This window comes from Anolis sagrei, chromosome 8 (genome assembly GCF_037176765.1).
Source record: "Anolis sagrei isolate rAnoSag1 chromosome 8, rAnoSag1.mat, whole genome shotgun sequence".
Taxonomy (NCBI): Eukaryota; Metazoa; Chordata; class Lepidosauria; order Squamata; family Dactyloidae; genus Anolis; species Anolis sagrei.
Genome location: NC_090028.1, coordinates 2,814,334 through 2,827,789, shown reverse-complemented (window position 1 = coordinate 2,827,789; position 13,456 = coordinate 2,814,334). Strand labels below are relative to the sequence as shown.

At 44.8% G+C, this 13,456-nt stretch overlaps 1 protein-coding gene across 4 annotated transcripts in view; it reads left to right on the top strand.

The window, feature by feature from the left end:
• The window catches only part of KCTD15 (potassium channel tetramerization domain containing 15), a 109,715-nt gene extending 108,534 nt beyond the window's left edge, over window positions 1–1,181 (top strand). For all 4 annotated transcript variants that reach the window (XM_067470960.1, XM_067470959.1, XM_060788460.2 and 1 more), the window contains exon 5: window positions 288–1,181. In XM_067470960.1, coding sequence (XP_067327061.1) covers window positions 288–443 — 156 coding nt within the window. In that variant the 3' untranslated portion in view covers window positions 444–1,181. The remainder of the gene's footprint in view (window positions 1–287) is intronic.
• Window positions 1,182–13,456: the final 12,275 nt, after the last annotated feature.

Below are 13,456 nucleotides of genomic sequence, written 5' to 3'. Positions count from 1 at the left end.
TGGACCACTTGACTAAGCACCACTTTGACCAGGGACCACACTGACTTGGGACCACTTTGACTAGGGACCACTTGACCAGGGACCTCATCAGCTCTAGTTTCTGATACAGACCATATGCCATCCAGTAGTTGCCATCTGCTCGCCCACAGAAAAACTATATTTAATAATCTAGAGCCACGGACCTTATTTTAGGTCTCACGGCCTGGAAACTACTGATTTAAGGGCATTGCCTTTGGCCTACTGTTGGGTCCAATATTAACACTTCTCTCTTTTGACATCTGGCACAGGTCCTGGAGCGGTTATTCCAGAAGGGCTTCACCGTGGCGGCGTCCTGCGGTGGAGGGGTGGACTCCTCCCAGTTCAGCGAGTACGTTTTATGCCGCGAAGACCGACGGCCGCAGCCCAACTCTGCCATCAGGATAAAGCAAGAGCCCCTGGACTGAAGGACTCCTGGACTCCGCTCCCCTTCTTTCCGTTGTGAACGTAGACGTGTTGAATCCTAGTCCCTTTCGACGGAGTTTTGGCAAGACAGTATTATGGCGGGCGTCGTCTTCGGCGCATCCGGAGACGACTCTTTCGGACAATGGCGGAAGCAACGATGCAACTACGTTGTGTTCCTCGAGCCTGGCGTTTTGTGGGATTGTGTCGCTGCCAATGTGGGAGCTCCGCCAATGCCAAGAGTGACCCTTTGACTGGACGTTGATTGGGAAATGTGTATCATTTTTGAAGGATGGCTCCAGGCACCTTTCTGGAGGACAGGATCCTCCTCCTCTTCTTCCTCCTCCTCCTCCGCTCTCAATGGCTCCAAGAGCCGGAAGGAAGCTTGGCGTTGCGCGGAGTTGTCTTCCCTTCCTTCCCGTCTCCTTCCAAACGTGCTTTTAACTCCTCCGTTTCTTCCCCGTTGTACGTCGCCGACGGTTTTTCCCCCCTTTTGCCCGTTGTATCAAATGGCTTATTTTTCTACAAACGCTTCCCGTTCTCCGTCTTCAGGGACCGATCCATGTTCTCTTCTGGTGCTGAACTCATTTTTTGGAAACTTCTCCGTCCCACTATGAGACATCCTATGGGGAGGGGAATGGGGAAATAACATTTCGCCAATTGCTCCAAGAACATTTACATTTTGGAAACGGAGACTCCAACGAGGTTGCTCGACATTAAACCGACCCTGTCATGGAGGCCAAGTTTAGGTTGTGTGCTTCTTTCCGTTGACATAGCGGCCATGCAGCCTCGGTCCAATTTCCCCGTTGTTTTGATAGTTGTCTACCTATGAAACCCAGATTTTTAAAAAGCCAACTGTTGTATCGATCAGATCAAACCATTCTCTTGCAAGTTTTATGTCTCTGCATGAAGCATCTCTCTATCGGCTCTTTTCAGCAAAAGCTTTGCAAAGCCCAGACTCTTAAACAGGCCCTTTTGGTTAAATGGAATTGGTTGCATTCTTAAAGCAAATCTATGCGGTTCTCCCGTCGTTTGGGAGCAATAGCATTGGGCCTTGCAACTGCAGAGATGTCAAACTCGGATTGTGCAATACATCCATTTGCAAAAGTCGTGGGGAGACATGTATCATGCCCATTGTGTAATCCCTTTCATTGTATTTTGTGAGCAAAACTATGCCCTCTGAAGGGTTCTGTTCACAAAATGTAACAATCCAGGGGTAACAATAATATATTTCCTCCAACTGGTGTTGCATTGCAGCTCCCGTCACTCTTCACCATTGGCTGTGTAGTTCCCCCATCATTCGGGAGAACCCGCGTTTGCAAAAATCGTGGGGAAACGTGTATTGTGCCCATTGTGCAACCTCTTAAGTTGTATTTTGTGAGCAAAACAATGCCCTCTGAAAGGTTACGTGCACAAAATGTAAGAACTCAGAGGTAAGAATCATATTTCCTCCAATTGGTGTTGCATTGCAGCTCCCATCACTCTTTGCCATTGGCTGTGTGGTTCTCCCGTCATTTGGGAGAACCCGCATTTGCAAAAATCGTGGGGAGACGTATATCGTGCCCATTGTGCAACCTCTTTAATTGTATTTTGTGAGCAAAACTATGCCCTCTGAAGGGTTCTGTTCACAAAAGGTAATAATCCAGGGATAACAATAATATATGTCCTCCAATTGGGGTTGCATTGCAACTCCCATCACTCTTTGCCATTGGCTGTGTGGTTCTCCCGTCATTCAGGAGAAATAACACTAGCCTTGCAACTGCAGAGACATCAAACTCAGATCGTGCAATGTATCCATTTGCAAAATTGTGGGGAGATGTGCATCGTGCCCATTGTGCAACCTCTTTAATTGTATTTTGTGAGCAAAGCAATGCCCTCTGAAGGGTGCTGTTCACAAAATATAATAATCCAGGTGTAACAACCATATATTTCCTCCAATTGGTGTTGCATTGCAGCTCCCATCGCTCTTAACCATTGGCTGTGTGTTTCTCCCGTCATTCGGGAGAACCCGCATTTGCAAAAATCGTGGGGAGACCTTTATCGTGCCCATTGTGCAACCTCTTTCATTGTATTTTGTGAGCAAAACAATGCCCTCTAAAAGGTTCTGTTCACGAAATATAATAATCCCGAGGTAACAATCATATATTTCATCCAATTGGTGTTGCATTGCAGCTCCCATTGCTCTTAACCATTGGCTGTGTGGTTCTCCTGTCATTCAGGAGAACCCGCGTTTGCAAAAATCATGGGGAGACATACATCATGCCCATTGTGCAACCTCTTTCATTGTATTTTGTGAGCAAAACAATGCCCTCTGAAGGGTTCTGTTCACAAAAGGTAATAATTCAGGGGTAACAATAATATATTTCCTCCAATTGCAGCTCCCATCACTCCTCGGCTGTGTGGTTTTCCCATCATTCAGGAGAAATAATACTGGGCCTTGCAACTGCAGAGACATCAAACTCAGATCGTGCAATGCATCCGTTTGCAAAAATTGCGGGGAGACGTGTATTCTGCCTATTGTGCAACCTCTTTCATTGTATTTTGTGAGCAAAACAATGCTCTCTGAAGGGTTCTGTTCACAAAATATAATAATCCAACGGTAAAATTGGTGTTGCATTGCAACTCCCATCACTCTTCGCCATTGGCTATGTGGTTCTCCCGTCATTCGGGAGAAATAACATTGGGCCTTGCAACTGCAGAGACATCAAACTCGGATCATGCAATGCATCCGTTTGCAAAAATCGTGGGGAGATGTGTATTGTGCCCATTGTCCAACCTCTTTAATTGTATTTTGCTCACAAAACGATGCCCTCTGAAGGGTTCTCTTCACAAAATGTAATGATCCAGGGGTAACAACCATATATTTCCTCCAATTGGTGTTGCATTGCAGCTCCCATCACTCTTTGCCATTGGCTGTGTGGTTCTCCCGTCGTTCGGGAGAAATAACACTGGGCCTTGCAACTGCAGAGACATCAAACTCGGATCGTGCAATGCATTCGTTTGCAAAAATCGTGGGGAGACATGTTTTCTGCCCATTGTGCAACCTCTTTCATTGTATTTTGTGAGCAAAACGATGCTCTCTGAAGGGTTCTGTTCACAAAATATAATAATCCAACGGTAAAATTGGTGTTGCATTGCAACTCCCATCACTCTTTGCCATTGGCTGTGTGGTTCTCCCGTCATTTGGGAGAAATAATACTGGGCCTTGCAACTGCAGAGACATCAAACTCGGATCGTGCAATGCATCCGTTTGCAAAAATTGCAGGGAGACATTTCCTGCAATTGGTGTTGCATTGCAGCTCCCATCACTCTTCTCCATTGGCTGTGTGGTTCTTCCGTCGTTTGGGAGAACCCACGTTGCAAAAATCGTGGGGAGACGTGTATCGTGCCCATTGTGCAACCTCTTTCATTGTATTTTGTGAGCAAAACGATGCCCTCTAAAGGGTTCTGTTCACAAAATATAATAATCCAGGAGTAACAATCATGTATTTCTTCCAATTGGTGTTGCATTGCAACTCCCATCACTCTCCGCCATTGGCTGTGCCGCTAAGAGGATGCTTGGAGTTGCAAATCTAACAACTTCTGGGCGGCTATGCAATTGCCAACGATAAACAAAAGGCCAATACATGCCATTTTCACCGTCCCCGGGGCATCTTTATTATATTTCCTTATTGAAGAGAGCTACAAAATGGCAGTATTAGCATTCCTTTCGGTATTTTTTTCCCACCCCGAAATGTTTTGCAGACGTTTTCATTAAACCATGCATTGATTTACAGTCACTGTTGATACAGATGGATTAAAAGCAATCAGATTAGCAGCAACCCAAGGAAAACGTGGTATGAAGACTTCTTCATCCCCAAAAGGATATGGAAGCATAGAGATTGGGGAAACCGAGGCTGGATCTACACTGCCATATAATATGGTTTGAAACTGCATTATATGGTCAGTATGGATTCATATAATGTGACTTAAAGGCACTGAACTGCATTATATAGCTCTACATCGACCATATAATGCAGTTTGAAATTGTGTGCTTAGTGTGAAGACAAATATAATGTGGTTTGTACGTGCTAAACTGCATTATATGGATATACACTGACTATATAATGCATTTATATTAATATATTTTATTTATGAGCCCCCAATGGCAAAGGGGTTAAACTGCTGAGCTGCTGAAATTGCTGACCGAAAGGTTGACTGATCGAATCCGGGGAGTGGGATGAGCTCCTGCTGTTAGCCCCAGCTTCTGCCAACCTAGCAGTTTGAAAACATGCAAATGTTACTAGATCAATAGATAACGCCTTGGTGGGAAGGTAGCGACACTCCATGCGGTCATGCTGGCCACATGACCTTGGAGATGTCTATGGACAATGCCAGCTCTTCGGCTTCAGCAGTACTCGACTCTGACTACGAGGAGATGCTCCTGATTGAGTCACCGGCATATCCTTATGGGCACCTTTTATTACCTTCCCGCTTAAAGTGGTACCTATTTATCTACTCACATTGCTGTTTTCGATCTGCTAGGTGAGCAGGAGCTGGGGCTGACAGTGGGAGCTCACCCCGACCTGGTTTGAATTGCCAAACTTCCGATCGGCAAGAGTTTCTGTAGCTCATCGGTTTAACTGGTGTTACAGTGGGTTAAACTGCTGAAGTTGCAGACCGCAATATCATCAGTTTGAATCCAGGGAGCGAGGTGAGCTCCCATTGTTAGCCCCAGCGTCTGCCAGTATAGCAGTTCAAAAACATACAAATATGAGTATAATAATAATAATGATAATAATAAACTTTATTCATAACCTGCCACCATCTCCCCTGCACTGCTGAAGTTGCTGACCGAAAGATCGTCAGTCTGAATCCAGGGAGCGGGGTGAGCTCCCACTGTTAGCCCCAGCTTCTGCCAATCTAGCAGTTCGAAAACATACAAATAGGAATATAATAATAATAATAATAATAATAATAATAATAATAATAATCTTGATTTATAACCTGCCAACATCTCCCCAAAGGGGACTTGGGGCAGCTGACATGAAGTACCGCTCTGTTGGGAAGGTAATGGCGCACCATGTAGTCGTGCCGGGGAGCGGGGTGAGCTCCTGCTGTTAGCCCCAGCTTCTGCCAACCTAGCAGTTTGAAAACATGCAAATGTGAGTAGATCAATAGGTAATGCCTTGGTGGGAAGGCGGCAGAGCTCCATGCAGTCATGCCGGCCACATGACCTTAGAGGTGTCTATGGACAATGCCGGCTCTTCGGCTTAGAAATGAAGATAAGCACCAGAGTCGGGACATGACTAGACTTCATATCAGGGGAAACCTTTACCTTTTCCTTAGCGGTTTAACCCGCTGTGCTAAGCCTAGACTAATCCAGTTCAAAACTGCAATGTGGCAGTATAGATCCAGCCTGAAATGCTCTCAGAGCCATTCATCTCCATAAATGTACATAAAATCAAGTCAAAATGGCCAATGCATTTGCTGCAGAACAAATAAAGTTGTCGAAGGCTTTTATGGCCGGGATCACTGGGTTGTTGTAGTTTTTTTGGGGCTATATGGCCATGATCTAGAGGCATTCTCTCCTGACGTTTCGCCCGCATCTATGGCAAGCATCCTCAGAGGTAGTGAGGTCTGTTGGAATTAGGAAATTGGGTTTATATATCTGTGGAATGACCAGGGTGGGACAAAGGACTCTTGTCTGCTGGAGCTGTGGTCAGCTGAAACATTCACACCTAGCTCCAGCACACAGGAGTCCTTTGTCCCACCCTGGCTATTCCACAGATATATAAACCCTTTTCCCTAGTTCCAAAAGACCTCACTACCTCTGAGGATGCTTGCCATAGATGCAGGCGAAACGTCAGGAGAGAATGCCTCTAGACCATGGCCATATAGCCCGAAAAAACTACAACAACCGAAATAACAAAGTTGTTTTGGATGCCAAATCGAGCCAGTTCTCATTCTGTTACTTCTTTGATATTTCGTTGACTTTTTCTGTACGCGCTTCCCACATGGAATGGATTTTTGTATATGTTTTGCCCATTGACTTGTGTATTTTCCAACAAGATGCATTTTTAACACAGTCTCTAAGAGGTTTTTGTTTGCACAAAATGCACTGCGGATGTGCAGATCTTTGAGGCAAAGGTGCACAAAAAATAGTCATTTTGGCAAGAAATACTTTTCCCGGTGTTGAATTAGAACATTTGTTATTGCAAAAGCTTTGGTGGACTATCCACGTCTATTTCATGAGCTTTGGATGGAAAACAATAGAGGTCGAGCATCCTTTATCCAGATTCTGAAATACTCCAAAATATTGTCGAAGGCTTTCATGGCTGGAATCACTAGGTTCTTGTGGGTTTTTTCGGGCTATAGGGCCATGTTCTAGAGGCATTCTCTCCTGACGTTTCGCCTGCATCTATGGCAAGCATCCTCACTACCTCTGAGGATGCTTGCCAAAGATACAGGCGAAACGTCAGGAGAAATGCCTCTAGAACATGGCCCTATAGCCCGAAAAAACCCACAAGAACCTACTCCAAAATACTCCAAAAAACCGAACCTTTGCTTTCCTACGATTCAGAATACCCAAACTTTTATGTTCAAACGTATTGTGTATCAAACTGCCTTCAGGCTGTGTTTGTAAGATATATATGAGACATAAATGGATTGTATTTAGATTTGTATTTAAGTCCGAAATCCAAAACACTTCCAAGCCCAAAAGTTTCAGATAAGGGAGACTCAGCTGTGCTTCGTATTGGAATTGGCATTGAAACTACCAATGGGGAAACCATAAGAAGTCCTTTATGTCCACACTTGCTATTGTATCCTGGATTATTACAGGATAATAATTTGAAAAAAGAGAGTTTAGGTCTCCAAAATAAAGAAGCAGCAGGAAAAGTGCTCCAAAAGGGAATGCTGGCACAGGAAATAATAATAATTTCTGGTGGGTCCGTATGTGGCTGTGGAGCCCTATTCTTGACCTCCATGTTCTTCCGCAGTGAGGGCATCGGTTTACAGGTGGAAAGCGGTCTCGGTTGGGGTTGGCTTGATGTGCCTTCCTCTTGGCACATTTCTCTCTTTCACCTTCCATTCGTGCCTCTTCAGATTCCGCAGCACTGCTGGTCACAGCTGACCTCCAACTGGAGCGCTCAAGGGCCAGGGCTTCCCAGTTCTCAGTGTCTATGCCAGAGTTTTTAAGGTTGGCTTTGAGCCCATCTTTCAATCTCTTTTCCTGCCCGCCAACATTCTGTTTTCCATTCTTGAGTTCGGAGTGGAGCAACTGCTTTGGGAGACGGTGGTCGGGCATCTGGACAACGTGGCCGGTCCTTTATCCAGATTCTGAAATACTCCAAAATATTGTCGAAGGCTTTCATGGCTGGAATCACTAGGTTCTTGTGGGTTTTTTCGGGCTATAGGGCCATGTTCTAGAGGCATTCTCTCCTGACGTTTCGCCTGCATCTATGGCAAGCATCCTCAGAGGTAGTGAGGTCTGTTGGAATTAGGAAATTGGGTTTATATATCTGTGGAATGGCCGGGGTGGGGCAAAGGACTCTTGTCTGCTGGAGCTGTGGTCAGTTGAAACATTCACACCTAGCTCCAGCAGACAAGAGTCCTTTGTCCCACCCTGGTCATTCGCGTTGGTGGCGGAGGAGCATCGCTTCAATGCTGGTGGTCTTTGCTTCTTCCAGCACACTGACATTTGTCCGCTTGTCTTCCCAAGAGATTTGCAGGATTTGCAGGATTTTCCGGAGGCAGCGCTGATGGAATCGTTCCAGGAGTTGCATGTGAAGTCTGTAGACAGTCCATGTTTCACAGGCATATAGTAGGGTTGAGATGACAGTGGATTTATCAACAAGCACCTTGGTCTCTCTACGGATGTCCCGGTCCTCAAACACTCTCTGATTCATTCGGAAAAACGCTGCACTCGCAGAGCTCAGGTGGTGTTGTATTTCGGTGTTGATGTTGACTTTGGTAGAGAGGTGGCTGCCAAGGGAGCGGAAATGGTCAACATTTTCTAATGTTACACCATTCAGCTGTATTAATTGGCATTGGAAAGGGTTTGGCTGGTGACTGCTGGAGCAGCACTCATATTATTATTATTATTATTATTATTATTATTATTATTCAAATAAAAATTGTGTTTATAATAATATTAATAATAATAACAGCAACAACTACTACTACCAAACGTAATAATAACCAAACTTATTATTATTTGATGCACAACAAAATGAGTCCACAGAAAACAAGATCACTCTGCTGGCTGTTGTGTTGGATCACACGTCGGACACTTCCCAAGTGTCTAGGACTGTGTGATGTATTGACAAATAATGCTTACAGATCCCTGTAGGGTGGCCTTTTGCAGCCAACAGGTGGTAATTTTGTCATCCCCGATTATTTTTAAGTGCAGACCAAAGTCTTTAGGCACTGCACCCAGTGTGCTGATCCCCACTGGGACCCCCTTGACTGGCTTGTGCTGAAGTCTTTGCCGTTCAATCTTTAAATTCTCCTATCATGTCAGTTTTCCCAGTTGCTTCCCATCAATTCTGCCATCATCTCACACACATCTCACCACGCTAAAACAGTGGATGTGGCTCTTAATGAGACATGCCGCATTATCACAGGGTGTCTGCGCCCTACACCACTGGAGAAATTACACTGCTTAGCCGGTATTGCACCACCTGACATCCGCCGGGAAGTAGCAGCCAATAGTGAAAGGACCAAGGCAGAGACATCTCCAGCTCATCCCCTGTTTGGGTATCAGCCAGCACGTCAATGACTTAAATCAAGAAATAGTTTTCTTAGATCTACAGAGACACTCGCTGGAACACCTCAGCAAGCGAGAGTCCAAAAGTGGCAGGCTCAAACCCAGCACCTCAACCAATGGCTGATACCAAAGGAGAGACTCCCCCCTGGGCACACAGAAGACTGGGCGACTTGGAAGGCGCTGAACAGACTGCGCTCTGGCACCACGAGATGCAGAGCCAATCTTCAGAAATGGGGCTACAAAGTTGAATCCATGACATGCGAGTGCGGAGAGGAGCAAACCACAGACCACCTGCTGCAATGCACCCTGAGCTCTGCCACATGCACAATGGAGGACCTCCTTGCGGCAACACCAGAGGCACCCCAAGGAGCCAGATACTGGTCAAAGGAGATTTAATCAGCTACCAAGTTTGCAAAATTTGTTTTTTTTTATCTGTTTGTTTATTTCGTTCTGTTAGAAATGTAATGTTCTGGTTGCGGATGACACGATAAATAAATCATCTGGGATTGCAACATTGACAATTTATACTCCCCCCCCCCCCCCCCCCAATGATCATGAGATCAGGAGCATTGTGCTCCAAAACTCTGTCTGTCTGAATCTGGAAGTCCTAGAGGAGTTTGGCGTGTTCATTTTCTGTAACGTTTTCCGGCTTGTGATCCCACCAGTTCTTTGTCACAGGCAGATGGTATTTGTGGCTCAAGTTCCACATCTGAGCAACAGTGTTGTGTCTCTGCTTGTAGTCTGTCTGCAATCTTCTTGCAGCAGCTGAGGATGAGATCTATCTTTTCGTCTGCTTCCTTGCAGAGTCTACACTTGGGATATGTCGTTGACATTTCAATTCTGGCTTTGATTACTTATTATTATTATTATTATTATTATTATTATCTGTGTTGGCATTCTTTTTGGCATTCCATTATAATATTAACAACAACAACAACAACAACAACAACCAAATGTAGTAACAAAACCTTTGCAAAACAACCTTGTTGAGATCGTCTCAAACTAATAATGGTTTGAGAATCATTCTTCTGGGATAACTTTCCTTGGAAACTATTGTTTGGTGCAGTCTGAGAAAGCAGAAAAACTCGACTCTTTCTCCAAAGGTCCTTTGGAAGAGTTGCGGTTTGATTTTTCTCACCCGCCACTCTTTCGGATTAATGTTTGCAAGGCTTCTTTATGTTCCCATAAACCTGCTTTTGGTCCTTATTAAAGTCTTTGGGGAAGGAAGGCGGCACGAAAGGCTCTTGCAGAAGGTTTGCGCCATGACGCCACAAGCCTCGGCTGCAAAACAAAGCCGCAAAACATCTGGAAGCAATCGCTTTGGGAGGAGAAATGGACCTCCCCTAAAAAGCAAAGACGTTCCGATGTTGCCGAATGCAACGTTTGCTATTTTGATTGGCTTTTCTTTCTTTTAATGCTTGCATCTTGGAAACAGCCATGCCAAAGACAGCAGGCACTATAATTCATCATGACAAAAGTGAATTGGTTACAGTTATAATGTATTGAAAAACACAAACAAAGTTAAAAACTTGGCATTGCATTAAATGTCCTTTGACCAGTAGCTGGCCACTTGTAGTACCTCTGGTGTCGCTGTGAGAAGGTCCTCCATTGTGAATGTGGCAGGGCTCAGTTTGCATTGTAGTCAGTGGTCTGTGGTTTGCTCTTCTCTGCATTCGCATGTCGTGGACTCCACTTTGTGGCCCCATTTCTTAAGGTTGGCTCTGCATCTCGTGGTGCCAGAGTGCAGTCTGTTCAGCCCCTTCCAAGTTACTCACTCTTATATGTGCCCAGAAGGGAGACTTTCATCTGGTCTCAGCCACTGATTGAGATTCCAGGTTTTAGCCTGCCTCTTTTGGACTCTCGCTTGCTGAGGTTCTCCTGCGAATATCTCTGTCGATCTTAGGAAGCTATTTCTTGATTTAAGGCATTGGTGTGCAGGCTGATGGGATGGGGATGGGCCAGAGATGTCACTGCCTTGGTCCTTTCATTACAGGCTGCGACTTCCTGATGGATGTATAATTTCTAAGCTGTATAATTTCTCCAGCGGCATAGGGCGTAGACATCCTGTGATAATGCGGCATGTCTCATTAAGAGCCACATCTATTTTTTTAATTTGGTGAGATGTGTTCCACACTGGGCATGCATACTCAGCTGCAGAGTAGCACAGCGCAAGGGCAGATGTCTTCACTGTGTCTGGTTGTGATCCCCAGGTTGTGCCAGTCGGCTTTCGTATGATATTGTTTCTAGCGCCCACTTTTTGCTTGATATTCAGGCAGTGCTTCTTGTAGGTCAGAGCACGGTCCAGAGTGAGTCCCAGGTATTTGGGTGTGCTGCAATGCTCCAGTGGGATTCCTTCCCAGGTCATCCTCAGAGCTTGAGATGCTTGTCTTTTCTTAAGGCAAAAAGCACACATCTATGTTTAAGAAGGATCAGGAATTGGCTGATTTTCCCAATAATAGGCAGTAAGAGCACCTAGAGCTTTGGAGAGCTTCTGCTCAACCATTTCAAAGCTCTATGCTTGGGTGATGATGGCACAATCGTTGGCATAGATGAAACTCTCTGTCCCTTCTGGCAGTGGCTGGTCATTTGTGTAAATGCTAAAACATTGATGGATCACATATTTGTGTTTAAGATGGATTAGGAATCAGCTGGTTTCCCCTGTAATAGACAGTAAGAGCACCTAAAGCTTTGCAGAGCTTCCATTCATCCATTTCAAAGCTCCCTGCTTGAGTGGTGATGGCACAATCATCAGCATAGATGAAACTTAGATGGATTAGGAATCAGCTGTTTTTCCCTGTAATAGGCAGTAAGAGTACCTAGAGCTTCAGAGAGCTTCTGTTCAACCTTTTCAAACCTCCCTGTTTGAGCAGTGATGGCATGATCGTCAGCATAGATGAAACTCTCTGTCCTTTCTGGCAGTGGCTGGTCATTTGTGTAAATGCGAAAACATTGATGGATCACATGTCTGTGTTTTAGATGGATTAGGAATCAGCTGGTTTTCCCTGTAATAGGCAATTAAAGGCACCCAAAGCTTCAGAGAGAAATTCTGTTCAACCCTTTCAAATCTCCCTGCTTGAGCGGTGATGGCATGATCGTCAGCATAGATGAAACTTAGATGGATTAGGAATCAGCTGGTTTTCCCTGTAATAGGCAGTAAGAGTACCTAAAGCTTCAGAGAGCTTCTGTTCAACCTTTTCAAACCTCCCTGTTTGAGCGGTGATGGCACGATCGTCAGCGTAGATGAAACTCTCTGTCCCTTCTGGCAGTGGCTGGTCATTTGTGTAAATGTTGAACATGGATGGATCACACGTCTGTGTTTTAGATGGATTAGGAATTAGCTGGTTTTCCCTGTAATAGGCAGTAAGAGCACCTAAAGCTTCGGAGAGCTTCTGTTCAACCCTTTCAAACCTCCCTGCTTGAGTGGTGATGGCACGATCATCAGCATAGATGATCTTCTCTGGCCCTGGAACTCAACTAAAAAGCTGGCACCGTCTGTGTATTTCCCTCCATGTGCCAGAGCATGATTCTTGTGAAACTAAAATAAGGTGGAATCATGCATTGTTGCATTCATAGATCCGTTGCCTATATGCTTAAATAATAATAATAATAATAATAATAATAATAATAATAATAATAATAATTTATTTGTACCCTGCTACCATCTCCCCAAGGGACTCAGTGCGGCTTACATGAGGCCAAGCCCAAAGTACATCAATAAAACAAAGGCAATAACAAAATAATCAATACAAAACAGTAAAATAAATCTCATAAACAAAAATAAACAATAAACAATAGCAATAACAATAACATACAAGCTATGGTTGCCCAAAGAACTTGAAAAGCAATTGCTTGCATAGAGAAGGTACGTTGATGCCAAATCAATGGGTTGATCGCATAGAAAAGGTGGTAAGGATGAACTTCATAAAGTAATTATGCTCTGCCAACCCCAGTGCATCTACACTGTGGTATGAATGCAATTTGGCACCACCCTAACTGCCATGGCTACATGCAATGGCATCCTGGGAGTTGTAGTTCAGTGAGGCAGAGAAGGCTAAAGTCCCAGGTCAAGTCTCAAGGGTCTGGAGAACAAGCCCTATGAGGAGCGGCTTAAGGAGCTGGGCATGTTTAGCCTGAAGAAGAGAAGGCTGAGAGGAGACATGACAGCCATGTATAAATATGTGAGAGGAAGCCACAGGGAGGAGGAGGGAGCAAGCTTGTTTTCTGCTTCTCTGGAGGGTAGGATGATCAAGGGTCTGGAGAACAAGCCCT